The 26232-nt window shown below is 40.8% G+C and overlaps 2 protein-coding genes across 2 annotated transcripts; both read right to left on the bottom strand.

The window, feature by feature from the left end:
• Positions 1-11: 11 nt before the first annotated feature.
• On the bottom strand, positions 12-16140 carry LOC119727903 (fibrillin-2-like). The gene is made up of 24 exons (XM_038199981.1): positions 16131-16140; positions 15101-15223; positions 13456-13578; positions 12510-12632; positions 11992-12114; positions 11554-11676; positions 10557-10679; positions 10212-10334; positions 9263-9385; positions 8847-8975; positions 8460-8582; positions 7746-7868; positions 6718-6846; positions 6490-6618; positions 6159-6281; positions 5589-5717; positions 5199-5325; positions 4636-4691; positions 3913-4041; positions 2204-2329; positions 913-1041; positions 577-691; positions 323-472; positions 12-24 (listed from the first exon to the last, which is right to left on the bottom strand). The coding sequence occupies exons 1-24, from the start codon at positions 16138-16140 to the stop codon at positions 12-14; spliced, it is 2724 nt and encodes a 907-aa protein (XP_038055909.1).
• A 153-nt stretch (positions 16141-16293) lies between these two features.
• On the bottom strand, positions 16294-20089 carry LOC119727902 (fibrillin-1-like). Its single transcript, XM_038199980.1, has 6 exons — positions 20029-20089; positions 18174-18296; positions 17853-17981; positions 17040-17162; positions 16678-16800; positions 16294-16415 (listed from the first exon to the last, which is right to left on the bottom strand). The coding sequence occupies exons 1-6, from the start codon at positions 20087-20089 to the stop codon at positions 16294-16296; spliced, it is 681 nt and encodes a 226-aa protein (XP_038055908.1).
• Between the last annotated feature and the right edge of the window lie 6143 nt (positions 20090-26232).

Raw genomic sequence — 26232 nt, 5'->3', positions numbered from 1 at the left:
TATGGATATTTTTAGGCGAAGAGCCTAATCAATGTAATAAAATGTAACAAGTTTTGAAATGTCAACATCGGCAATTTAAGTTTATTACTTTACAAAAAGCCAAACCATTGGGTGACAATGCTAACCATTGGGTGACAATGCTAATGCCATGCCTTAGCATGTACGTTGTAATCGGTAATTAATAATGTAGTGGATTCTGAATTTGGTTTCAGGCTTACAGAGTTAACTCAAAATCTTGAAGGTTCACTGAAATAGTCTGCAGATTACTTTGAAAAAAAAAACAGTTCTCTCGAGGCAGAAAAAAATGAACAGTCCAACTTACCCTTCTTTAACCCATGCGATATAAGGTTCACCAGGAGTGTTTTGAGCCTCTTCGTACGTTACCATGGTTTCCGGAGGGTAGTCTCTGTCAGGATCCATGTCGCTGATCTCTTCGTCGTCTAGCAGTTCCTTCACAACAAAATCATAGCAACTGCATATACAACAGAAAGTTTACAAAATAATTGAAATGTTTTGACTGTAAACAATCATGGCCTGCATGTGTACCTTTAAACAAATTATCAGTATTATTGTCACCTGATATTGGCCAAACTTTCATCTGCTGGCTTCAAAGACACCTTGAAGCTATTGGGAGATTCCTTTCCTCCTTTCACGATCACTGGCGCAGATAGGCGTACAGGTTCGGAAATTGCTTCAAATTAAGAACAAAATACACAAAACTATATCAACAGTTGCCGATTGTAACCAAGGCCTATACTTCTAGTATTTATGTAAAGTATATTACTGGTATGTATATATAAGGAACTCAGCCAAATTGTGTAAGAAGTCTCTAAACATAAACCGTAAGTTATATATTATGATTTCTGTTACAAAATTTCAGACTACATTCAACAATCAGTGCGTCGAACATACCTACACACGTCCCTCCAAGTCCTCTAGTGTAGCCAGCCTTGCAGTTACACGTGAAATTTCCTTCTGTGTTTGAGCAGACGGAGGTGCTGCCATCACAGTCATCCAGTCCAAGAGCACACTCATTGATATCTAGAAAAACAAATCCGAATTCCTTCTATTACTTTTCTGAAGGGCCTTGCAAACAATGTAATTATTAATAATAGGACCCGAAGGTTCTATAGGGACAACACTACTTAAAGGTAGCAAGGAACTTGGATTGCGGTTGCGTTCGATCGACTTTGTTCCACAGATCCATGCAGGGGTCTATTTCAAAAGTTGTAGGGACTGCGTGCCCTTTATCAAATCACACACGAGAAATCGCTCCTTTTATACCAAGCATGGTTGAGCCGTCTTGTTGCGCGGTAATATTTTTAAACACTCTTGAATGACGTCGCTGCCATTAACTTAAAGGAAGTATAAAAAAGTGCATGCACGTCCCTGTAAGCTGAAAACAAGTCCATAACGACTCTTCATTCTCATGTTCAGAAGCTATATTTTAAAGCATTCCTTCGTCAATGTTCATTCAGTCAGACTGGACTTATGAAAGGACTTGTGACTGGACTTAATTGTGAATGGAGAGGATTTGTTATGGAATCGACTACAACAATGCCACACAATTTAAAAGTTCTTTGAGAATATTAATTGATTTCTGCAAAAAGAACAAAGTGACCTCTGAAGTTCGCACAGTCCATCGATAATTAAATTATACAAAAAGCCAACATTTCCCATCGCTATACAGACCCATCCTGCACATATAAAGTATTTCTTTCGGTTTCCTGACGATGACTAGAGCAGGCTAGTCGAAACGTTGAGACCAAAGACAAGTTCTTTTAGAACTTTAAGCAGGACTGTTCTTATCAGAACTAAAAAGTACTTAGCGAAAGTTGATAATAAGCAGGACAAGTTCTTATCGGAACTAAATATGTACTGAGCGACAATAGTTATTACCGCATGGCGTAACCGCAAACCGAAACAATATTTCTTTCACTTTGGTATATTCAGTCTTGCAGTCATTAAAATCCAAGTCATTTAAAAGAAGCTGTTTGACAGGCTATCGGATGCAAATCAGGACGAGCCATCTCAATGAGAGGTGGACGAACACTGAAAACCTGTAGGCCCAGAGCGGACTTTACCTAATCTAAAGCAACTATCATCATTGTCTTCTATCATCTCGTCGCAGAGCTGACATTCAACAGTTAATAGTTAACGAAATACATGACAAAAATGCCCAACTCGTGCATAAGGCCCATACCACTGCAAGTGATTCCATCCCCACTGTAGCCTACATTACAGCTACAGGTGTATGTTTCCGGTGAGGTGAGGATGCAGCTAGCGTGCACGTGACACTCAGTTGGTGCTGGTTGACAAGGATTGATTTCTGCAAGTAAAATAAATACAATACCAAGAATAATTGGTGTTTGGGACAGTGAAGGGAAAAATTAATGTCATAGCGAGAGACCAGTGATTCCAATAACAATTGTTGCATTGCTAAAGGTGGGTCATCTGTAGATAGGATATCTGACCTCATATCATGAATCAATCGGCGCGCCCGCCAAACGATCAGTTACTCATCATTTCTTGATATGGTCAGTCTCTCATCTGCACTCTCAAAACATCCGGGTCAGATTGACCCGGAATCCGGGTTCTAATTGGCTAAAAAAAAAGGGTAAAAAGACACTTTTGGGGGTCAAATGACACTTTTTCGGGTCATTTTTTACCTGAAAAAGTGTCATTGTGACCTGGAAAAGTTTCAGTTTTGACTCGGGAAAGGGTTGAGCCAAATACTTGGACTCCGGGTCAATGTGACCCAGATGTTTTTAAAAGTGAAGTAGGTGTGGAATTTAGTATGACATGATAATACACATTGGACGGTTGAGTACTTCTTATACTTCTGGCATATAGCACTTGAATAGCACTGTACACGCCTGAAGATCGCTTAATGATTGGTTGGTACTTTGCGCACGAATGCGAAGCCAAATTGACGTCAGGAATAGCCAGTTCATACTCGGTGCCCTGCGAGCGCGAATGCGATTTTGTGACGTCATGGCAAGTATTCGCACTGCGAATTCCCAATTGAACATACTATCATTTCAACTCTGGCGAATTTCGCAGTGAATGTTTCCTGACGTAAATTTCACTTAGCGTTCGCATTCGCGTGAAGTATGAACCGGTCCTCAGTCTGTTCGCTGTGTTTGGTTTCACTGCATCTTTAAAGCTTTGCAGTTTATAGGAGCTAACCAACCAGTGTTTTCTTTCTTCTTTGAATTTAAACACTAAGGTTTCGGGATGCGGTAAGATAATCAGAGGTAGGGAATACTTAACCCTAAAGGGGCCGGGTTATTTTGACCATCTCTCAACCGGGGGGGGGGGGGGGGATTCCGCCCCCCCCCCCAAGATCTCGGCCATCGAGTGACGAAACATTTTGAAACTCAGTACATGCATAGAGCAACTCTTCTCTAAACATACCCACGAAATGTCATGACTATAGGTCAAAGGATTTTGGAATTATGGCTAATTAATTATTCATATGCACGAATGGCAGTTCTGCTCCGTGTACACGACGTATATGCAAAAAAAATCAGTTTTCACGAATAATTTTCGCTACGCGGCAACCCGTGGTCCGATTTTTATGTTTTGGGTATCAAAAGATGCGCAAAGCTCAAGGCATAACAGCTCGGGTCGCGAAATTTATTTTTTTAGAGGCTATCGCGGAAAAATGTTGAGGGAGGGGGGGGGGGGCGGATTCACACTACAAAAACTGAGGTGTTGTATCAAACGAAATAGCTCCTTATGCTATCGATAATTAAACCACCAATCACTGGGTGTAAATTTTACTATAGTGAATTAACTCAGGTCCTGATTATTATGGTGGGTTTTTTTTGAAATCGTGTTTAACATATCACCAAAACTTAAGAACTTAATATAACATTTAACATTTCAATGCCAGTTCTGCCATCTTACCGATGCAGGTTCTTCCCGATCCTCTAGTGTAGCCGGTCATACAGTCACACGTGAAGGTGCCATCTGTGTTGTGGCAGACTGAGGTGCTGTCATCACAATCATCAATTCCTTCGGAACATTCGTTGATATCTATAGGAAAATTTGTGGACAAATTTTGCTGAGTTGACCGATTGTTCTACAGTTTCCTCAAAGAAATATTAGTAATTTGGTTCTAACCCTATAATTTGTCCAGACCTGGCACTATGCTGGACATGAAAGCGTTTCTTCAGTTGAATACGGTCATTCAGTCAGAATGGTCTGCTTCCACTTAAAATGCATGGCCTGCATTGACATTGAAAATCGTGTAACCTTCGTATTAACGCGCACCTGAAGCTTGTTGAACCGAGACTTTCAAGATTGTGTGGCCATAGACCTATTTACACGCGCTCAGTTTTTGCAAGACTAATTTTTTCTAACTAGACCAATTGTATACCTTCAAATCAAAACTGGCAGAAACCATGAGACCGAGCAATGCTGGTTCAGTGGCCCCTTTCCCTGAGGTTCATCAAATCCTGAACATGAACCGTGCATTCTATGTCTTATACTTGTATCTGGACAATTGCCGCAATATGTCAAGAATACAAGACAATTTGAGTGCATTCATGATTACATTCAAAAGACTATTTCAGATCACGATGTTCATCCATTCAAATTGTTTTCCCTTTTCCTACCAGCTTTACCTACCTGTGCAAGCCCTCCCGTCGCTCCGATATCCGGAGTCAGAGACACACTCACCCACGCTTACATAGGCATAGAAGTGGGGTACTTCCTTTGTTCTCGTGTACTAAAATTTTGCAACGTCGCACACTTATGTCAAAATGCTCTTATTTTAACTATAGTTAATTTCCTGGGCTGAAATTCGGACTTAATATCCATTTTCCAAAACTCTTCCATTTTGCGACACATCAACCCACCTTGGAAATTCGTAGTTTTTTAGTAAAATCCATATATCTATTTCGTGAAAAACTTGTGGCGTACCAAAACGGTACCCCACAAGTCGGTGGGCATTCCTTGTGGGGTACCTCCCATTTCCGGTACCCCACAAGGCAGTGGTTGTGTGTTGCCACATTCGGCGTTATCGTGACAACCAATGACTTCCCAAAATACATTCGTCGATGTCTGCATTAAAAGAAATTACATTAAATACAAGAAATGTTTGGCAAATTCACTCGGCTTAGCGGTACCTTGAGCCTCTATTTGATCTTGAAAACCAAACCAGACAAAAGTGTGCTCGTCATGAACATAACCCACCCCAGCAATTCCTTCCATCGCCTCTATAGCCAGCATCGCATGTACACTCGTAGCTTCCTAGTGTGTTTTTACACTCTGAGTTTGTGTGGCAGTCAACAGTTCCAAGGAAACACTCGTTGATATCTGTGCAACAAAATGGACAAAACAGACAAACTCAGCCGATTCAAACAGGCACTAGAGTGTATTGTGTATCGTGATAATAATCGTAGCATCCAAATTAATGTGACATCTGAGGAAACGTCTTTGTATCTCTGTGATGATACGCATGTGCAGACGCAGAGTGCTTTCATTGTCAATGAATTTGACTAACAAAACATGTCCTTTCAAAAAGGAGTCGAAAGTGATTGCCAAATTTAATTTAATTCGTAGAACCTCTTCAACCGTACCTATGCAAGTCCGTGCAGTTCCACTCGTGTAGCCATCCTTACAGCCACACTCATAGCTCCCGTCCGTGTTGGCACAAACTGAGGTTCCTTCATCACAATCATGGCTCGCTCCATCACATTCATTGATATCTATAAAATGAGTGGACACCTATAAAATGAGTGGACACCGTTCAAACCGATCTTTCTGTAGATACATGCCAAGAGACCTGTTAGCGTTTACGAGGCATCGGTACATAATTTGATGGATTGTCCGCTCAAAATTGAGGGGAAAGCAAAAGTAACTTTTTATTGTTATAACCGTTGATTGTACTCTCCAGAAACTAACCATGGATACATGTTGTAATACGCCATTGCTGACGATCTATGAAAAGGCCTTTTACTTTTCATGACTTGTCTTAAAGATCTGCCTACTACTTAAAACAAGTCAAACCCTCAAGCCAGAACAATCTAGCTAGAACAAGAGCAGTCTTACATGAACACTCCCTGAAAAGGAATCAAAAGTTTAAAATGTCCTAAAGAAAACTCAAAGCACTTAACGCTAAAAACTGACGCAAAGCTCATAGATATAACCTTCGCAATTGATTCCGTCGCCAGTGTAGCCAGCATCACACGTGCATCCGTAGCTCCCTCGAGTGTTAGAACACTCAGCCTTGACGTGACACGCATCAATTCCGAGGCTGCATTCATTGATATCTGTGAATACAAGATATAATACATTAAGTAATAAACAAATAAATAATATACTGTCTCTCAAACCTACTCTCTGCTGAGAGTCACGGAACCTAAAGAAAATATGAACAATAAAACAATTATTACAAACTGTCACGATACGTATATTCAGCACTTATGAAACATTGGATCTAAAAGAAAAACAAAAAAACCCAAACATTTTCTTTATTACCTAAGCAAATGTTCCCAGTTCCTCTAACGAAGCCAGCCTTACAGTTACACGCGAAGCTTCCTTCCGTGTTATGGCAGACTGATGTTGTGACATCACAATCATCAGATCTTTGTACACATTCGTTGATATCTATAGAAAAGAAATGAGGACAACGTTAAAACCTCAGCTCTTACGACAGCACTTTCGGGTCGGTAAAAACGTAAAAAATTTCATCCCCAAACTCGTTACCTATGCAAGTCCTTCCAGGTCCCCTAGTGTAGCCTGGCTTACAGGTACAAGTGAAACTTCCTTCGGTGTTAGAGCAGACAGATCTACTATCGACACAGTCATCTGTTCCACGGGAGCATTCATTTATGTCTAGAAGGAAAAGCAAGATATAGACATTATACAAATTTTGTATTTTTAAGGGGAGCGACACGTAAGTAAGGTCCCTCACACACATCCCGCTGTTTCCGTAGGTCCTACTGATCCGCGCTAGGCAGCAGCACCAATTTCATGTTGATGGTACGTTGTTCTAAGCAAGCCAGGCCAAACTGGTGGCTGCAAAAGCCTGTTGGCACACTGTGGTATTTTCGTAGGCCCCCGAAAATGTCGTAGACCAAGCCAAAGGAGTGTCATGGCCTAGCGGTTAAGAGCACCGGACTCATGTTCTGGTGTTTCAGAGGCAACACTTGTGCTCTTAAGCAAGGCACTTAACCATTATTGCTTCGTCCTTCGGATGGGACGTAAAGCTGTAGGTCCCGTGTGTTGTATAATGCACGTAAAAGAACCCAGTAAACACTTATCGCTAAGAGAAGGGGTTTGCCCCGGTGTTTCTGGCCTCCTGTATAAACTCCCACGTGGAGTATTTAGTAGAAGAACAAACCAAGAACCAAGAACCAAAGGCCTTACATTAGGAGGTGATTTCCATGAAATAAGAGTGTAATGCTTTTATAGTACCATGGAATGGGTTCATAATGTATAAAATGGAAAGGAGATCAGCTTCATTTGGGATCAAGACTTAGCAGCACTGACTTCAGCAATTTTCTTCACACCCTCTATCCCTTTTGTTTTATGCAATTTTTCTACAAAATTTGTTTGGCCTTTGAAAATACATGGTTCTCAATAAATGTAACCAAAACAGCTCGACCATGTGTCAGCTTATTTGTCTTGTTCATTTAATTGAATAAATAAGCCGATCAACAATATCAACGATTCAACGGAACTGGTAGAGCAGTAGCACACAATCACAACTGTTTTATTGACTTTTCTTTTACCTGTACAGGTCCTGCCATCCCCAGTGTAGCCGACATTACAGATGCACATGTAACTTCCCATTGTGACCGTGCAGGAAGCATGGACATGACATGCAACTGTTGTTGGGTCACATGGATTGATTTCTTTTAAAAAAAAAACCACACACACACAAAATAAATACAAAATAAAACTTTGCGAATTAGATACTAATAAGACTGATGTAGATTCCGCAGACAAATCTATCTAGGGCGTCAAGATATGAAAGATTTCACTCTTTCTTTGTGTATGAATGCCTCGTAGGCTAGTCACATTCTCCTTACATAGTGATCGCAAGCGTAACTGCTCATTTATTCTGATGTCCCCTGACCTGTCACTGTCCCTGTTTTTTTCTCCCCTAGAGCCTAATAGACATATTTGACTGAAAATCCGGGATAAAATGTAACTAAAATCAAAATTGGCCTATTCGCTCTTTTCATACTCCGCCATTGGGCATGCAGAGCCTCGATCTGGCAACTTTACACAATAAAAATAGCGGGTTCAGTGATCTGAACCCCGACATGGGAATCACTGAACCGGCTATATCTGTTGTGTAAAGTTGCCAGATCGAGGCTCTGCATGCCCATGGCGGAAGTGTGAAAAGAGCGAATAACTGCTGAGTCGCGGTCTTTGCCCGATGTGATCTATATGATCAGGTTTTCAATTTACAAGAACTGAAATAAACCACACGGTAATACCATAGCAGGTCCTTCCATCACCACTGAAGCCAACATTACAGGCGCACGTGTAGCTTCCAAATGTATTGGTACACTGGGCTTGGGCGTGACAGTTGCCATTATCTACAGCGCATTCGTTGACATCTATATTATAAAGAAATAATATGAAAACAATTACAGTGACTGCTCTGAACTAAGGGACCTGAAGCCTAACATTGCCTTTTGAGTGGACGGCTGGTCGAAACCTCTTAAAAGCGGTACTGGTCGTAAGAACATTGTCGAAATATTTTCCCGAATTCCAGCAAATACCGCAGATCATTATTTCTTCAAATAATAGATGAGTGTATGAAGGTTTGTTTCATGAAATCTGCCTTGCGTATTGGTTCTTCACACTTGATGGAACCCTACCTATGCAGGTCCTTCCTGGTCCTCTGGCGTAGCCGGTCTTACAGTCACACGTGAAGCTTGCAATTGTGTTGCTGCAGTCCGAAGTGCTTTCATTACAATTATCAGATCCTTCAGAACATTCATTAATATCTTGAACAGAATTGCAATGAAATAAAAAGTGTCATGTCATAAATTTCGCAATTTTTCTGTTATTATCATCAAAGAGAATCCTGTATTAGAACTTTGGGGGCATTAAAGTTTTTCGCCTGACAAAGATGTATAATTATTAGGCCTATTAGATCAGTTCTTTTAAATTGGAAGTGCCAAGTTTGATCTGTTTTCTCTAAGTAGAACAGCTTTCCTGGTCTGCACTAAAATGACAATACCTATATTGAACCAAAATAATCAGCCTTAATACAAAGATTTAATAGTCTTACCATCACACGTCCTTCCGTTGCCTCTGAAACCTTCAATACAGCCACACTCATAGCTTCCAGGAGTATTAGTGCACAGAGCGTTAATATCGCAGTCAACAGTTCCGAGGAAACATTCATTGATATCTATAAACAATCCACAAGGTTAACTTTTGATGTAACTTCCAATAGAACGCATGCTATCTAGTTGAATTACCCGAAAGTTAATAATGGCTGAAAGTTATATTCAAAGTCGGATTTGAGGCCGCCAGCAAACTTAATCTGCACATTATATTGGTGTTTTTTTGCCCAAGTATATCCTGTATTTTTCCTCCCATTTAATTCATTTTCATCGTTTTAAGATTTAAATCAAATGATAGCGAATGTGTGTGTGTGTTTTTGTTTTTTTTTATGTTCAAATAGGTCTATTCGAAAAATATTGTGTTTTTGTTTGTTTGATGTTTATTTAACTATTGCTGACTACTTTGATGTGCGATATGCCTTTTACAACGCCCGAGGTACGCATACCGACCTAGGCGACTATCGAACATCAAAATATCCACATTTGCTTACAAACAAATGTGAATGTCGAATATCGATATTAAAAACCATTAATTCGCCGTACAAACGTGTGTGAATGTCGACTATCCAATATTGCAATATCACACACATTCGCTGTGTCTGATATCCCGAGTTTGTTTCTGCATTCAAAAGGGGAAGTTATGGGACAAAAAAGAGGGTATAGGGGGTCCCCGATTGCAGGCAAATACACACTTGTATGAGATGTTCACGAGTTCATTATGCGCAAAGCGACCGAAGCACAGCCGCGTCCGACACAAACACACACATTCGTTGTACAAATGTATGTGAATATCGCATATCGAACATCCAACTTGAAACTCATACATTCGCAGCACAAACGCATGTGAATGTCAAATATCGAATATCAAACTAACTTTATTGTCATTCATACCATAGCAGGTCCTTCCATCGCCACTGTAGCCAGTATTGCAGGCACACGTGTAGCCTCCAACTGTATTTGTACATCCAGCTTGGGTATGACAGCTATGTGAACCCGCTGTACATTCGTTGATATCTATACAAAAAAACAACAACTGCACTAAAACACAACAAAAGAGGTGCTTCAGGCCCATATCAAGTTCATATCAGTATGTCAAAACAAGCCGAACATCATTTTTTATGGCAAAAAAGGAATTGCAAGGATGCATTAGTCAGTGCATGAGCACCGTCTTGGCTGAGTCGCCTACTTCAACATAACTCAAACTATGTAAGGTTCCCTCCAGGCAATATCGCATACCTATGCAGGTCCTTCCATCGCCACTATAGCCAGCATTACAGGCGCACGTGTAGCTTCCAACTGTATTGGTACACTGGGCTTGGGCGTGACAGTTGTCAGTATCTTCGGCACATTCATTAATATCTTGAAAAAAAAATGAATTAAATTCAAGTATACTCTTGAGCTGTTTCGATTTTCATCAAAAACAGTTGCGCCCTGGTTTGAAATAAAACGCAAATAGTCATAGATGAGATAAACCAAACTGGATCGCTGACTCAACAAGTTCCTGAACGGTTCCTTGCTCTATGCTTTTACAATGGCGACGATCTTTTCGCGTTGTGACAAATGGAAGTTGTTGGAAAATTAGGTGTACATCGAATTCTTAAAATATTGACGATATGACGTTCGAGGTTTTTTGTAGATGAAGGTTCTATTCCTTCCTTTGATTACCTCAACATTTGGGAGACTTTCGTCGTTGTCGGAAAAAACTGAACTTTCATTGCGTAATTTTTTAGTCGATTTGTCAGTGAAATAATAATCGTCAAAATGCATTTTAAGAAAAAAAGACCTTAGTTGATAGATGTATCTATTCGATCTTTTACTACCTAAAACAGCTTTGTTTGTATGGATCGGTTGTGGTTCGGCATTGAAATTGCGAATTTTCAAAAGCCCTTTTTACGGCCATCGTTCGCTTGCCTTGCGTTGCTGTCAGTTGTGTGGACGAGAAATAAGAGCAGCTACGCGTGACACGACAACTGACTGTTCTAAACTAACTCAATTATTGGTACATTCGGAATTGGTATGACGGCTATGTGAATCCGTGGTACATTCGTTGATATCTATGCTATACAGAAATAGATATAAGAACGATACTCATAACAAACACAAAGGGCGTTATATTTAATGTACCGAAATACCTTCAACCCAAATGAAAGCTTGCTGAAAGAGTCCGGCAACTCATTGCACAAACAACTAATTATAAAATTTCAACTGTCTATACCCGGCCCCACAATTATACCCGTGCAAATCCTTCCATCGCCCCTGTAGCCAGCATTACAGGCGCATGTGTAGCTTCCATATGTATTGGTACATCCAGCATGGGTATGGCAGTTATGTGAACCCGCGGTACATTCGTTGATATCTATACAAATAGAGATAAGAAAAAAACACAAGAAGCGCTTTAAGGACCATATTTTGCATTGATGTATAAAGAGTCGGTAATTACCGTCATGACAGAGTTGCCAACTTAAACATAAATCTAATCTAAGACAATACCAATACCTACATGCATGTACTACCATCATTGCAGCCAGTATTACAAATTGATGTATACAGTTAGCTTCCATCAAATTGGGCTGAAAGAGGCCGAATCAGACTAAGCCAGATCTACTTTAACAAAACTTAACCGGCCTTTCATTATCTAGCACTTAATAAATCCACGACACGATGATCATACCTATGCAGGTCCTTCCATTGCCACTAAAGCCAGTAGTACAGGCGCACGTGTAGCTTCCAACTGTATTGGTACACTGGGCTTGGGCGTGGCAGTTGTCAGTATCTTCGGCACATTCATTGATATCTTGTGGAAAAAAAGGTTTGAATTAAATTCAAGTTTGCGTTACATAATATATATGAAATATTTTGAGGTATATTAGTTTTACATTGAAAACAGTGGCATTTGGGTTAGAAATGAAACGCAAATAAATGGAAAAAAATTGTATTTGAGGAGGTTTCTCAAATTGGCTGGAACTTGACAAAGGACATATTCTACTTCGCCACTTTTTATTGTAAACAATTTCAGTTGAGTTACATACAATTCTTTTGCAATGTATTTTTTTTGCAACATTTGCGGATGCAGGAGATAGGGCTCAAAGGGCGAAATACAAACACAATATGCTGTCTTTGCATGTTAAAATATTTCAAAGAAAACCAAACTGGTTGTCAAGTTCTACTGCACACTGAGGTTGATCATACCTGTGCAAGTCCTTCCATCGCCTCTGTAACCAACATAGCAGGAACACGTGTAGCTTCCAACTGTGTTGGAACATCCAGCATGGTTATGGCAGCTATGTGAACCAGTGGTACATTCATTGATATCTGTACAAATCGAGGTAAGAAGATACTGTGATTAAACACAAGCCTCCACGTTTCAATGTTTCCATAGAAAATACGTTATTCCAAGTAAGTCAAAACATACTTACAAGCAGGGTCAAAATATAAATGAGCCCAAATTCATTAACAACAATATATTGAACATAAAATTCGCATTATACTACATGATATTGACCCTATAGCAAGCATCCGACCGATACCAACATAATCTTACACCCAACGATAAAGTTAGCTTGCACACAAAACTTTTTTTTCGATTTAAAGGGAATGTACATCATTGGCCTTTGCTGTAATTTTCAGAAATGAATTACTTTGGGGGTAAGTATAATAGATCAAATATTGTTACACTGACATGTTTGAAGTTTTGTGTTCGAAAATGCTGGAAAAACCAAGAAAAACAAACCTGTTCAAGTAGTCTGGTACTCCACTAAATATAAAATGGATCAATTTACAGATGCCGGAAAATTGTAAGGTAAGGGTACCAGTCTAGCTGGCCTGCACCAGTTCATGAACATGTAACCAATAGCAAACAAAATTTGGACTAAATTAATGGTAAATTTGGAGCAGTAGTTGAAAAATAGTTAGGTTTTTCTAACGGTGGTCGGCCGACCACCGCTGGAAATGTTTACAAAAATACCATTTTCTTGAAAATGACTTCACACCAGGTGCCATAATTTTACAGGATGCTTTAGACTGTCATTTACCAACATCCTATTAAGGTATTTCGTAAAAACTTGGTAGTTTTATTTTTCGAAGTTTGCAAATGTTGTATATTCCCTTTAATACCGCCCTATACCCATAATCATACCTATGCAGGTTCTTCCATTACCACTGAAGCCAGTATTACAGGCGCATGTGTAGCTTCCAACTGTATTTGTACATCCAGCATGGGTATGACAGCTATGTGAACCCACATCACACTCGTTGATATCTGTACAAATCGAGTTAAGAACAGATCAGTAACACAAAACAGCAGGCGCTTTTAGGCCTATTCTATACAAGATCAAGTTCATTTCCGTTTGTTAAAAAAAACACAAGAGTCAGTACTAGAATATATCATGTTAGCGGAGTTGCCCACCTCAACTTCAATCAAACTATCCCTCACGGACTAGGACACGTCTATTCATGTGTATTACAAAGGGACAAAGACATGCCTTAGATGTGACGATAGTTGCAAAGGGTAAATAATTACAAAACATTAGTTCCCCTAGAAAATTCATACAAACTGCGATTGTATGTTTAGTTGTATGTTTTTTTTGGCTATGAATTAGGTACGTAAATAAAAAGCTCTCCTCTTTTTTAAGAGAAACTCAGACAAAGTCCTATCATACCATTGCAGTAAGTCCTTCCATCTCCTGAAAAGCCAGTATCACATGAACAAGTGTAACTCCCATCTTTTCCTTTTGTTCACTCTGTGTGATAATCCTAATTAGAGCCCCTGACTTTGGTTAACAAAAATGGCGCTGGAATCAGAAATACTGGACCGAATCGGGAGTTGTTGTTATCATTTTCCTTCCAACAAAATTCCCTATCCATATATATTAATAATGTATGTCTCTGAATAGTGGAAGAATGAGGTTGCGGGGTTTTTTTACCACTATGTATAGCACGCATGATGACTGATGATAATACACAGTAATGACACATTATGAGGCTTCCAACTGCTCTATCAATAGACCCCTTACAAAGGGCGCCCTCACTGAGGACAATTTGTTGTTATTTAGATTCAGAGGCAATAAAAGTACAAACAGTCTCTTCGTGTGTATCACAAAGGGACAAACCCTGCATTAGATGTGACAACAAGTGCAAAGGGTATTATAAAATCATGAGTTCCCTCGGAAAATTCATACAAACTACGATTGTATTCACTGAACTCTGCGGTCGTTTTGAATGCATGGCTGCAACAGTCAATCTTTCGTGTGTAGCCGGTCATATTATTGTTTAAAACTTCGAACCGAAATCAAATTTCTGAATATTTTTCGTCGCTACGTCTCTGAACGCCAGTTAAAAACGGGTGTTATTGCAACGGGCGATAGAGTGTTGCCATTTTGAAGAAGTGCGGATTTCGACTTGTAATCTCTCAAAAGAGTTCACTGTACTCGATCTGTTTGAGTATGGGCTCTATGCGCGAACAACAGAGGGCGCTTTTTACCACGGTCGAGAGCCCCGAAGAGTTACATTCCTTCTGTCAATGATAATTAGTGTAAACTACCAAGTAAACATTGAGCACACTTTCGTGATTTTGTATTGAAACTTGACAACAAATTAGCCATTTGTCAATCACATATCAATATTGCTTTTTGAGAGCTTTCATGTAACGAGAAATTGCAATCAGTTTAGCGAAGCTTGGCAAACGAAAAGACTCATTTGAAATAAATGCCAAAAAATGCACATGTCTTTTCATCAAACGTATTTCAACGAAATCCCAACTAGTTTTCTATGTTTGATCATACCTGCACAAGTCCTTCCATCGCCACTGAAGCCAGTGTTGCAGGCGCACGTGTAGCTTCCAACTGTATTTGTACATCCAGCATGGGTATGGCAGCTATGTGAACCCGCGGTACATTCGTTGATATCTATACAATACGAAAAGTAAGAAGTTATATAAGAACACTATGATACAGCACTCGAGGCGTATCAGCCAAGCATACCAAGTCAACCATACCGCAATCTTGCGTGCACACTTGCCGGCGATCTTGACACACATATATTTGGAACTGTCCAATCAAGCTTGGACGATTCCAAAAATTGCCACAATTGTGCGCGTACATGCGAAAGCCTGCTACAAGTTTGGCAATCGCAAGCTTGCTGCAAGCCCGCAAGTACATTAAAATTATGTTCAAGCTTGGCTCACACGTGTACAAGCATTTCAAGCTCTTGCTGCAAGGTTTCTGCAAGCTTATAATTTGCTTGCAACTTGCTTGCATGTAAGAGTGCAACCACAAACTATGAGGCCTGTTGCAGTCTTTTCACCAGCCTAATGAAACTTCGAGGCAAGCTTACTTTTCTGTAGGAAAGTTCTTCGCAGTATTAGACAAAACAAAATTCCAAGTAGGGACTGCAAAATATAGCCTAAATGCACCCAAATTCATCGTTTAACATTGATAACTGAACATAAATTTAGAAGTTTCCTATTACACTTTATGATATTATAGCCCTCAAGCCCTGGATATCCGGCCGACAAACCAAAACATCTTTAGCCAAATGAAAATATGCTGAACCCATTGCACACAAAAGCGGTTATCAATTTCCAGCCACCCATACCCAAAATCATACCTGCGCAAGTCCATCCATCGCCACTGTAACCAGCATTACATGCGCACGTGTAGCTTCCATATGTATTGGTACATCCAGCATTGGTATGGCAGCTATGTGACCCTGAAGTACATTCGTTGATATCTATACATATTACAAATCCAGGTATGAAGATAACTGTGACACAATGCAAGAAGCACTTTAATGTAGCCCTATCCTATGCGATACCCAGGTTCATTATAGTCGTTTAAAACTATAGCCTATAACATCATTTGACGAATGCCGAGTCAGACTACGCCTGATCTAATCGTACAAAGTTGCAATGGCCTTGAGCTCACTAGCACCTAATAGAACCTCTACACGGACATACCATAACAGGTATATTGCAATATTATGCTGTCTTTGCATCACCACTGAAGCCAGCATTACAGGCGCACGTGTAGCTTCCAACTGTATTGGTACACTGGGATTGAGTGTGGCAGTTGTCAGTATTTGCAGCACATTCATTGATATCTTGAAGAAAAAAAGTTTGAATTTAATTCAAGCTCTGCCATGAAACGTTAAACAAATTAGCCGTTTGACAATCACATATCGATATTACTTTTGGAGAGCTTTCAAATAACAAGAAATTGCAATCTTGTAGCAAAGCGTGACAAGCGAAAAGAAAATACTTATTTGCAATTCCGTTGAAATAAATAAAAACAAAAAATATGCTGTCTTTGCATAAAACAGTATTTCAACGTAAACCAAAAGCGTTTTCTATGTTTGAAAATACCTGTGCAAGTCCTTCCATCACCACTGAAGCCAGCATTACAGGCGCACGTGTAGCTTCCAACTGTATTAGCACACTGGGCTTGGGTGTGGCAGTTGTCTGTATTTGCAGCACATTCATTGATATCTTGAAGAAAAACAACTTTGAATTTAATTCAAGCTCTGCCATGACACGTTTGGTTTTGAAAGAACACATTGCAATTGAGAGTGTGATTTCAGAAAGATTTACATTCTTTCATTCAACAATCGTCTTGCTAACTATTTTGTGGTTTTGCACTGAAAGGGTAAACAAATTAGCCGTTTGACAATCGCATATCAATATTACTTTTGGAGAAAACCAAACTAGTTGTTCATGTTTGAAAATACCTGTGCAAGTCCTTCCATCGCCACTGTAGCCAGTGTTGCAGGCGCACGTGTAGCTTCCAACTGTGTTGGTACATCCAGCATTGGTATGACAGCTATGTGAACCCGATGTACATTCGTTGATATCTACACAAAATGAGTTAAGAATGAAAAAATACAACTGTGATACAACACTCGATGCGCTTCAGCTTGCAGTCAGGCGTGATAGCAATATTGCAGCAAGCTTGCAAGTACATGCACAAACTTGCTGCAAGCTTGCAAGTACATGCTCAAACTTGCTGCAAGCTTGCAAGTACATGCTCAAGTTGGCAACAAGCCTCAAATTACATGTACAAGCTTGCGTCATACCCGTGCAAGCATTCAAGCTCTTGTTGCAGTATGTATGTAATTTGCTTGCAACTAGGCTACATGTAGATTGAAAACGTGCAATCTCACGCATAATTATTTAAGCTTGCTGCAATTTTGTTAAACCTAATAAAAATTTGCGGCAAGCTTTCTGTGGGAACCTTCTCCGCAGTAGGTCAAAACAAACTTCCACATCCGGCCGACAAACCGAAAAATCTGAATGAAAGTATCAAAGCACAATGAGATATGCTTTCAGTGTCCGTGCAGGAACCCATTACACACAAAAGTGGATATCAATTTCCAACCACCCATACCCACAATCATACCTATGCAAGTCCTTCTACCGCCACTGTAACCAGTATTACAGACACATGTGTAGCTTCCGTCTGTGTTGGTACATCCAGCATGGGTCTGGCAGCTATGTGAACCTATTTAAATAAAAAGCTCTCCTCGGACAAGGTCATATCATACCATTGCAGTAAGTCCTTCCATTCCCTAAGAAGCCAGTATCACATGAACAAGTGTAACTCCCATCTGTGTTGGTGCACACAGCGTGCGTTGTCGGGCAGTTGTTGCGTCCTACTTGACACTCATCAATATCTACACACACACAAATTTTCTTTGTATTAACGTCTCACATTTTAACAAAGTTACAAACGTAAACATGCAATTCATTTGAAAGTCAAAACAAATTAATGTCCGAAACGAAAGACTACTACAAAGATCTATATCAACAAACAAACCAATTTGTGTAAGATTAATTTTAACCTGTCCCTCATAAGATAAACATACCAAAGCAGGACATTCCATCTCCAGTGTAGCCAGTATAACAGGCACAGGTGTAGCTTCCAACTGTGTTGGTACAACGGGCTCTAGAATGGCAGCTATGCGAACCAGAGGTGCATTCATTGATATCTATACAAGTCGATGTAAAAAATTTAAGTTATATAATATGCACACCTTCCCGATTTTACCGGTTTCCCGGATCACCCCATCCGCGGTACGTTTTTTTTTTCACCGTTGCAGTTAGACCGCTATGTTACCCGCACTCATGGCCGATTCTGTCCTTTAATCGGTCACATGATAATAAGTCATACAAGTACCAGTCACATAATGACAACCATGTGACTTTCTTCGTGAATCTGATTGGTTAACATAAATATTGCGTCCAGCGAAATCGGATGCGAAAATACCAAGCATGTTTGATTTCATCCGGTCTCTGAACGATGGCCCGATGATCCGTTGAACCGGTAAAATCGGGAAGGTGTGGATTTATGAATTACACAAGCGTGTTGTCGATTGAAAGTGGAACATTTTTCAGCGTTTTTTTTATCAGATGATTTGCTTTCAACGTTTAAAGAGGTTTGTTACAGGGATGTACTTAAACCTTATGATATTTGGTTTTGCCGTCTTGCTGACAGAGTGTGGGTGAAGGAATTGTATCTAACTTCAGAACCGACCGGCTTACATTGTGTTCTATGGCTACATATGCCTGTATATCCATTGAAAAGTATGCGACACAAATTCTACTATTTTTTACTTTCAAGAATTTTTTCCCCCAGATTGGCTTTGCAATACAACAATCACAGTCATTTTGTAGCAAAAAATCAATATGATGAAAATATTTCGTCATAGATTGGGTGCACACTCAAGGAAAAAAACCTGACCTCAGCCCTAAAGCACCCATGCATGATGACTCACACAGCTAGGTGATGAGTATTTTTGCATAAAGGCAATGGAATGTAATTTTTCAATGCAGACCTTGTATATGCACTTTTGTGTCCAATTTAACCTTATTTTCAATTAATCTTGCCATTTTTGTTTTCATGCTAATGCTTATGCTAATGCTAAAGGCATTTGCTTATTAATTAGCAAAAGTGTGATGTCATTTATTGGCAGAAAATATAAATGTTACAGCTGTTTCAGCACAAAAATTTGCCATAATTTTTGAAATTTGACTAAAATTTTCTTTTGTTTAGCGATTCGTTGTTGTTGCAGTGCATGACAATAGGCCAATGAGCAAAGGTGCTAACAAATGTTTAAAATGTTTACAAACACCCTAAACTGAACAGTGTCTTCCTGAAATGACATCACAGCAACAGCACTCTCATTTGTCAGGAAAAGCGTGTAAATGTTTTTAAATGTTTAAAGAAGTGCACTTTTCACTAAAATTAACCAAAAATGATGTCAAATAATTTTCATACAATTATTAGAGGAGTAGGAAGTTTCACAATATGTGTTCCCAAGTAAAATTTATGCCACGGGCTCTTTAATGTTACAAAAATTTAGAATTTTATTTCACAAGTTGGGAGTGACGGAAATAACGCAATTTTCTTTGGGGCACCAAGCAAAATCAAGGATCGTCTTCAATTTTTTTTCAATAAGGTATGTCTTACCACTACATTGATTGTTAATCCAAAGTTGGCCAATCGGGCAGATTCCTGGTTCATCCGGGCAGTAGCGTTGGAGACAAGGTTGGGGAGGAGCTGCGTACCACAATTAGTGATCGGAAAGAAAAACACAAAATTCGAAGTTACATTCAAATTTACCATTAATTTTAGTACTGCCCATACTAACAAAAAAGCAAATACCAATCAAATGTTAGTTGAGTGCAAGATATGAAACGGTCAGGCTGCACCAGTCTCACCTACGCAGGTCAGAGGGCATGAGATCAACATCAGCAGAACCAACACCTTCGGTAGGGTCATGGTTGACGATCGTCTAGGATCTCTCACCAAAATATGGAGTGTCTGTGAATTTAATCAAAGTGAATTTCAAACCAAATTGTGATTGAAAAGCCCCACCCGGCTTCACCCAAAATTAGTCCATACCAGTGTTTAAGTACTCGTATGGGAACTTACTCAGGTACATGTAAAATTTGCTGTGTAGGCCTACTCTCATTAGAATTTACTCGTACCCTTACTCGGTGGCGTAAATCTGTGCCGGCGGGTGGGGGCATGGGGGATGACCAAAATTCAAAAATTGCCCGGCCGTGGAAATTCGAAAAGCTGGGGGGGGGGGGGGCCTGGACACCACATTATACTACTAGGGGCGCTCTTCAGGATACATAGTATATCAACGGCGCATTTTAACAGCTTTTGTATTTTGTTTCTCCAATTTTCAGTGCTATTGAATTTTGGTTGTTGGCCGGGATGTTCGAAATATACCTCTAAATCAACATTTTTTTCTCTTTACGGAAAAGTGGGGGAATGATTCAATAACCCACCCCTGGTCAAAAAGTGAAGGGATATATAGTCCCAACCCCGGGATTTACGCCCTTGCTCGTACTTGCATGGCAAGAAAAGGAGTTACCTACAATCGTATTCGTGAAAAGGTAAGTGTACTAGTACATGCAGCGAAAGAGATAACTTTCTACTGTTTTGTTATAAGTCCTATTCTGAAAGCAAAAAGGTTATTGAAAACAAGTGTGAGCGTTAAAATGTGCTCGTATCCATGGGAAAGTGCTCGGACTCGTGCTTGTACTCGTGGATAATTGCCTTATACCAGACTTGTATTCGAGTCACCAAACATCGAGTCCGAGTCACCTTTCCCGAGTCCGAGTCCGAGTCCCGAGTCATGCATGTCGAGTCCGAGTCCGGGTCACGATTCACAAAGGTCGAGTCCGAGTCCGAGTCACGAGTCACAAAGGTCGAGTCCGAGTACGAGTCATGAGTCACCTCTAATATATATTGGAAATAAATTTTAAGGTACTGCTTAGGCCCCCCCCCCCAAAAAAAAAATATTCGGTCTCTGGTCAGACAAAAGTTCCGGAATTGACGCGGCCACGCGGCTTTTTTTTTTTTTTTTGCTTTTTTTTTTCTTCTTCAAGCTTGGATTGTACAGACAAGGTGGGGTACTATTTTGCTTTTTTGGTGTCCTCATGTACATTGGTGTCCTCCATAATTTGCCTTGGTGCTTTCGATCATTTGCCTTGGTGCAATTTCCCATTCCTTGGTGCTCTTTGGTAAAAACAATTGAGGAGGTCCGGAAATAGAGGGCGCTGTTGGAGCTACCGCGGAACATTTTGGAGAAAAAAAAAGATCAACGGGCATGATTAAAATCGACGCGCGCGCTGACCAGAGACCGACTTATTTTTTTGTTTGGCCTTAAACATCACAGTGTAGATGTTTCCTTTTTTTCACAGCTTTTCTCTAATCTAATGAACTGCAAATGCATGTATAACATAGGCCTACGTGTCTTATAAGGCAAGACACTGCATGCAGTGTCTACCGGGAAAGGATAATCTGGCACCGGCGAACGCTACTCCAAACTAGCATAATTTTTATACGCAGTATCAAGACAATGTGAACGCGTGTTTCTATACATTGATTCCCCAAATCTATACATTGTGCGATGAATATCGGAAACAATGTAAATCGCGCTGCACATCGGGCAGTGCGTTATTTTCTTCTGCAACACAGAGAATAGACTTAAAAAAAATTTGTAATTATAGTGTTTAAAAAAAGATAAATGATTTTTGGTAATTTTGGTTTACTCACGATTCACGCGGGTCGAGTCCGAGTCTAAGTCCGAGTCCGCAGCGTCCGAGTCTGAGTCACGGAAAATGGGACTCGAGTCGGACTCAATCGAGTCCCAGTCACGAGTCATACAAGTCTGCCTTATAACTGGTACTCGTATTCGACTTGGGAATATGGCAGATTAAATCTGCACAAATCTCAATTCTCCATTGTTAAGGAAAATTGTCAGCATGTACCGGTATTAAACAAGATGATGAGGCAAGCCAATGGAGGTGGTTCCACAGCGAATACAATTTTATTGAATCGATTCACAACAGCGTGGTTCTTCTTTCCCAACCGATATCGTTCAATCCATGCATAGCGTATTGCAGCGATTTTGCGTGAGGGCTCTCTAGCTACACAGAGCTCTCAAGTCTCAATACTCACGTTAGGCCAAATTTAAGGAGATGTTTCTATAGTGCGCCCTCAATTGAGACGAACATATTCCTGAATAAACCTGATAGGTATATAGGCCGAGTTCGGGCGGTCTGTTCTCGACATGGGTATATTGTTCAAGAAAAATCCCGACGAGAAGGTGGTGTGTGATCCTGTTTCGAGTGCAGTGTTCGTAGGTCGTGTTCTCGCCGTTCGAGCGCGAGAACAATAAGACCCACGTCAAGAATAGACCGCCCGAACTAAGCTTTTGGTGGAGTTGTTATCAAAATAAGAGTCATGAAGATACAGCATCTCATAAGAGATCCGCTGCTGCTATATAGACTCCGTCAGCACCAATACAAGGAACAAGTTTTAGAAGTCGAGAGTGGACTTCCAAGTCTCAGTGAGATTTAATGTCCAGCAATGGTGTGTAAGTTTGGTGAGCGGATAAACTTTGTAAAATCGGCAATCAAATGGGGTAGATTTGGAACGCAGGTCGGTCAACGCATTTTCTTTCTCCCTTTTTCTTCTTCTTTTTTTTTTTATACTAGAGACAATATAGGTGTCTGTCGGGTGTCTATACAATGTAGAGCCATGTAATTTCGTATAGAATGATACATTTTTGGTATGGTACCGTGCTCCATTGGAATATTGGCTGCGTGACCAGCATAATGAGGATAATCCCGAAAACCTGGATAAATACCTGCCTCCGGCGAGGTCAGTGGTATCGCGCGAGCCCGTTTTGGGCCATTATCGCAACTGTCGCCATGACAATGCATTATTTCGTTCACTGGGTACCGGGTCAGAGAATTCGATAGAGAAAAGAGATGAACGATTTCAGATTATAGTCATAAATATGCACCCGCCACAGTTAAGCGCACACAACACGGAAGCTTCATCAAAAGAAATCCGGGAGCTAGATCAAAAGGGGCACAAACACCCATTTAAAAAATCAGAAAGTTTATGCATGGAAAGAAAACTGTTCGTTTCAGCGGGTGCACGCAGCTTACACAGTTCAGCGCATATTACACGGAACTGAGGCAATTTATTTTAAAACATCAAACAAAGTCGGGTGATCCAGGATAAAAAAACCTTAAGTTTAGAAAGAGGAAGTTATTGTCATCGATGAAACGATGGCAGTTTACAGTTTAGCGCACACCTCACGGAACTTACGAAAGATTTAACAACCCTGGACTAGTTCCTGTTTTCCAAACTTGGTGTGGCTTCACTTGGTTTGCACTTTCTTTTAAATTAGCGTCGGGGAAACTCCTGATCGCTCACGAGTTGGCCTGCCTACTACGCAAAGTGGGCGAAGCGAGAGGCCCCTTTTGTGTCGGAATTTTCCCAATTTGTGTCACATAGTTAGATTAGTGCGTCAGTTTAAACATGGAATTCAAAATTGCCTCCAAGCAACCACTGTGGATAACCTAAGCGCGGCACCAAATCTGTCGCTAAAAGAAGTAAACACTCAGGTATACACAGTGGCGTAGCCAGGAATTTTTCAGTGGGGGGGGGGGGGGGGGCGCTGGGGGGGGGGGGGCTGGAACATTTCATGGGGGGCGTCATGCAGGGGCGTCAATCGCTTCTCAAAAGTGGGGGGGGGGCGGACATACCTTGATCAGAACTGATGCAAGCGCGAAGCCCTTACGGCGTGGGGTTCGGGGCCCGCTGAAGGGCCCCGGAAAAAAAATGATTCTAGATGTTCTGTGGTGTGATCTGAAGCAATTTCTTACCACTTTCCTCCATGCTTTAACTAATATTTTCTTAGCAAAAGATAATTATTTGAACATCGTTTTCGAGGTTGGAGTCATTGAATATCGGTATTCTGAGCTATAGGCGTGGGGTTCGGGGCCCGCTTAAGGGCCCCGAAAAAAATTTGGATTCTCGATGCTCTGTGGTGTGATCTGAGGCAATTTCTTACCACTTTAACCAATAATTATCTTAGCACAAAAGAAAATAATTTAAACATAATTTTCGAGGTTTTCTCAGCTAAAGGCATAAGACAATTTTTTGAACATTGTTTTCCAGGTTGGAGTCATTCAATCAGCTACCAGAATTCTGAGCTTTAGGCGTGGGGTTCGGGGCCCGCTTAAATTTTGGATTCTAAATGCTCTGTGGTGCTATCTGAGGCAATTTCTGACCACTTTAACCAATATTTTCTAAGAAAAAGATACATTGTAGTACATAATAGGGCCCTGTAAATGAGACACGAGTTCAAAAATCGGGGGGGGGGGGGGGGACATTTGATATTGTGTCCCCCACCCTTCAAAAAGTGGGGGGGGGGGGACATGTCCCCTGTCCTCCCCAGGATTGACGCCCATGGCGTCATGTAGATCAATGATAATTTTTTTAGAAAGTCAAAATCTCAGTGGGGGGCGACTGGGGGGGGGGGGTCGACAAGGTTTCATGGGGGGCCCGCCCCCGCCCCCACGCCCCCCGGTGGCTACGCCACTGGGTATACAGTGATGATACTAAGAACGAGGCTGGTCCCCGCAGTGCGTGCTAGACTGAGCTCATACCTAAGCCCTCAAAATCTTCGATGATTTCAGATTCTGGCTCACAGTGAGCTGGACTATTATGATAACAAGGGCAAACTTTGACATATAAATGGAAAATGCATGTTTAAGCCTCGATATATCTCGTAGCATTTACCGACATCTTCCATGCCGAACGTGTCTTTGTTTCATTCACTGACAGATGGGTGATGATACACGTCACTGTGGTCGCTATGGGGGAAACCCCCGTCGCCAATTTACTGACAGAACTTTCCCGGGTAAACGTCAATCAGATGATTATTAATATGCGGAAGCGGACAGAAAATTCTTTAAAATTCTTGCCATTTAACGTATGTATACGTGTTATGTGCACTGAACTGTGTTGCCACTGAGAATTCCACTCTTTTAACTTCAAAAGCTTTCTGTGTGTGGCTTTTATGGCCTAATGCATTGTGCAGTTGTTTTTTATCCGAATCGAAGCTTCCGTGGTGTTTGCAGTTAACAGTGACATGACTGCCCTCCGTAAAAAAAGAACGCATTCCTTTCCGTGAGTGAATTTGTTTTTGTTTTTTTGGATACCGAACCGCGGAGGGGGAGAAGAGGGGTGAGCTGTACATTTATCGTTGCCGGCAGAGCAACATCGAATTCGGAAACCAAAACTGTGACGTTATGACCCAAACGTAAATTAACTGTACTTGTACATCTACATAACCATCTGTACTAATTACGTCACGCAGTGTTTACCGCAGTGCATTGCGGGATTAAATGCGGGTCGCCGCACCGCGATCGCTATAGAAAACACATAGTGTTGTGTACTGGGGTCTGATTTATTTTAAATTCGCCACGAAAGCTATTACCCGGATTACCCAATAGCCTAGGGCCTACGAAAAATGTTGGGGCCTACGAAAAAATTGGGGCCTACGAAAAATGTGGGGCCTACCAAAACTTGGGGGAGGGCCCACAAAAAAATACCACAGTTTGCATAAACCACATAGGCCTACTCTCTCACACACACCCACGCTTACATAGGCATAGAAATGGGGTACTTCCTTTGTTCTCGTGTACTAAAATTTTGCAACGTCGCACACTTATGCCACTTATGTCATATTTTAACCATGGTTAATTTCCTGGGCTTAAATTCGGACTTAATATCCCTTTTCTAAAACTCTTCCATTTGCGACAAATCAACCCACCTTGGAAATTCCTAGGTTTTGGGTAAAATCCATATATCTTTTTCGTGAAAAACTTGTGGGGTACCAAAACGGTACCCCGCAAGTCGGTGGGCATTCCTTGTGGGGTACCTCCCATTGTTCCGGTACCCCACAAGGCAGTGGTTGTACACGCACACGCGCGCGCAGAGAAAAGTTAAAAAAAAAAAGTTTTGGGTCTCTCTCAGAATTTTCGATTTCACCAACTGACGCTGTAGGGCATGTATGCATTGGCCCTACGTATAAAATGTACGTG

Source organism: Patiria miniata, unplaced genomic scaffold, assembly GCF_015706575.1.
Source record: "Patiria miniata isolate m_02_andy unplaced genomic scaffold, ASM1570657v1 HiC_scaffold_20, whole genome shotgun sequence".
Classification (NCBI taxonomy): domain Eukaryota; kingdom Metazoa; phylum Echinodermata; class Asteroidea; order Valvatida; family Asterinidae; genus Patiria; species Patiria miniata.
This window is presented reverse-complemented; position numbering and strand designations above follow the sequence as displayed.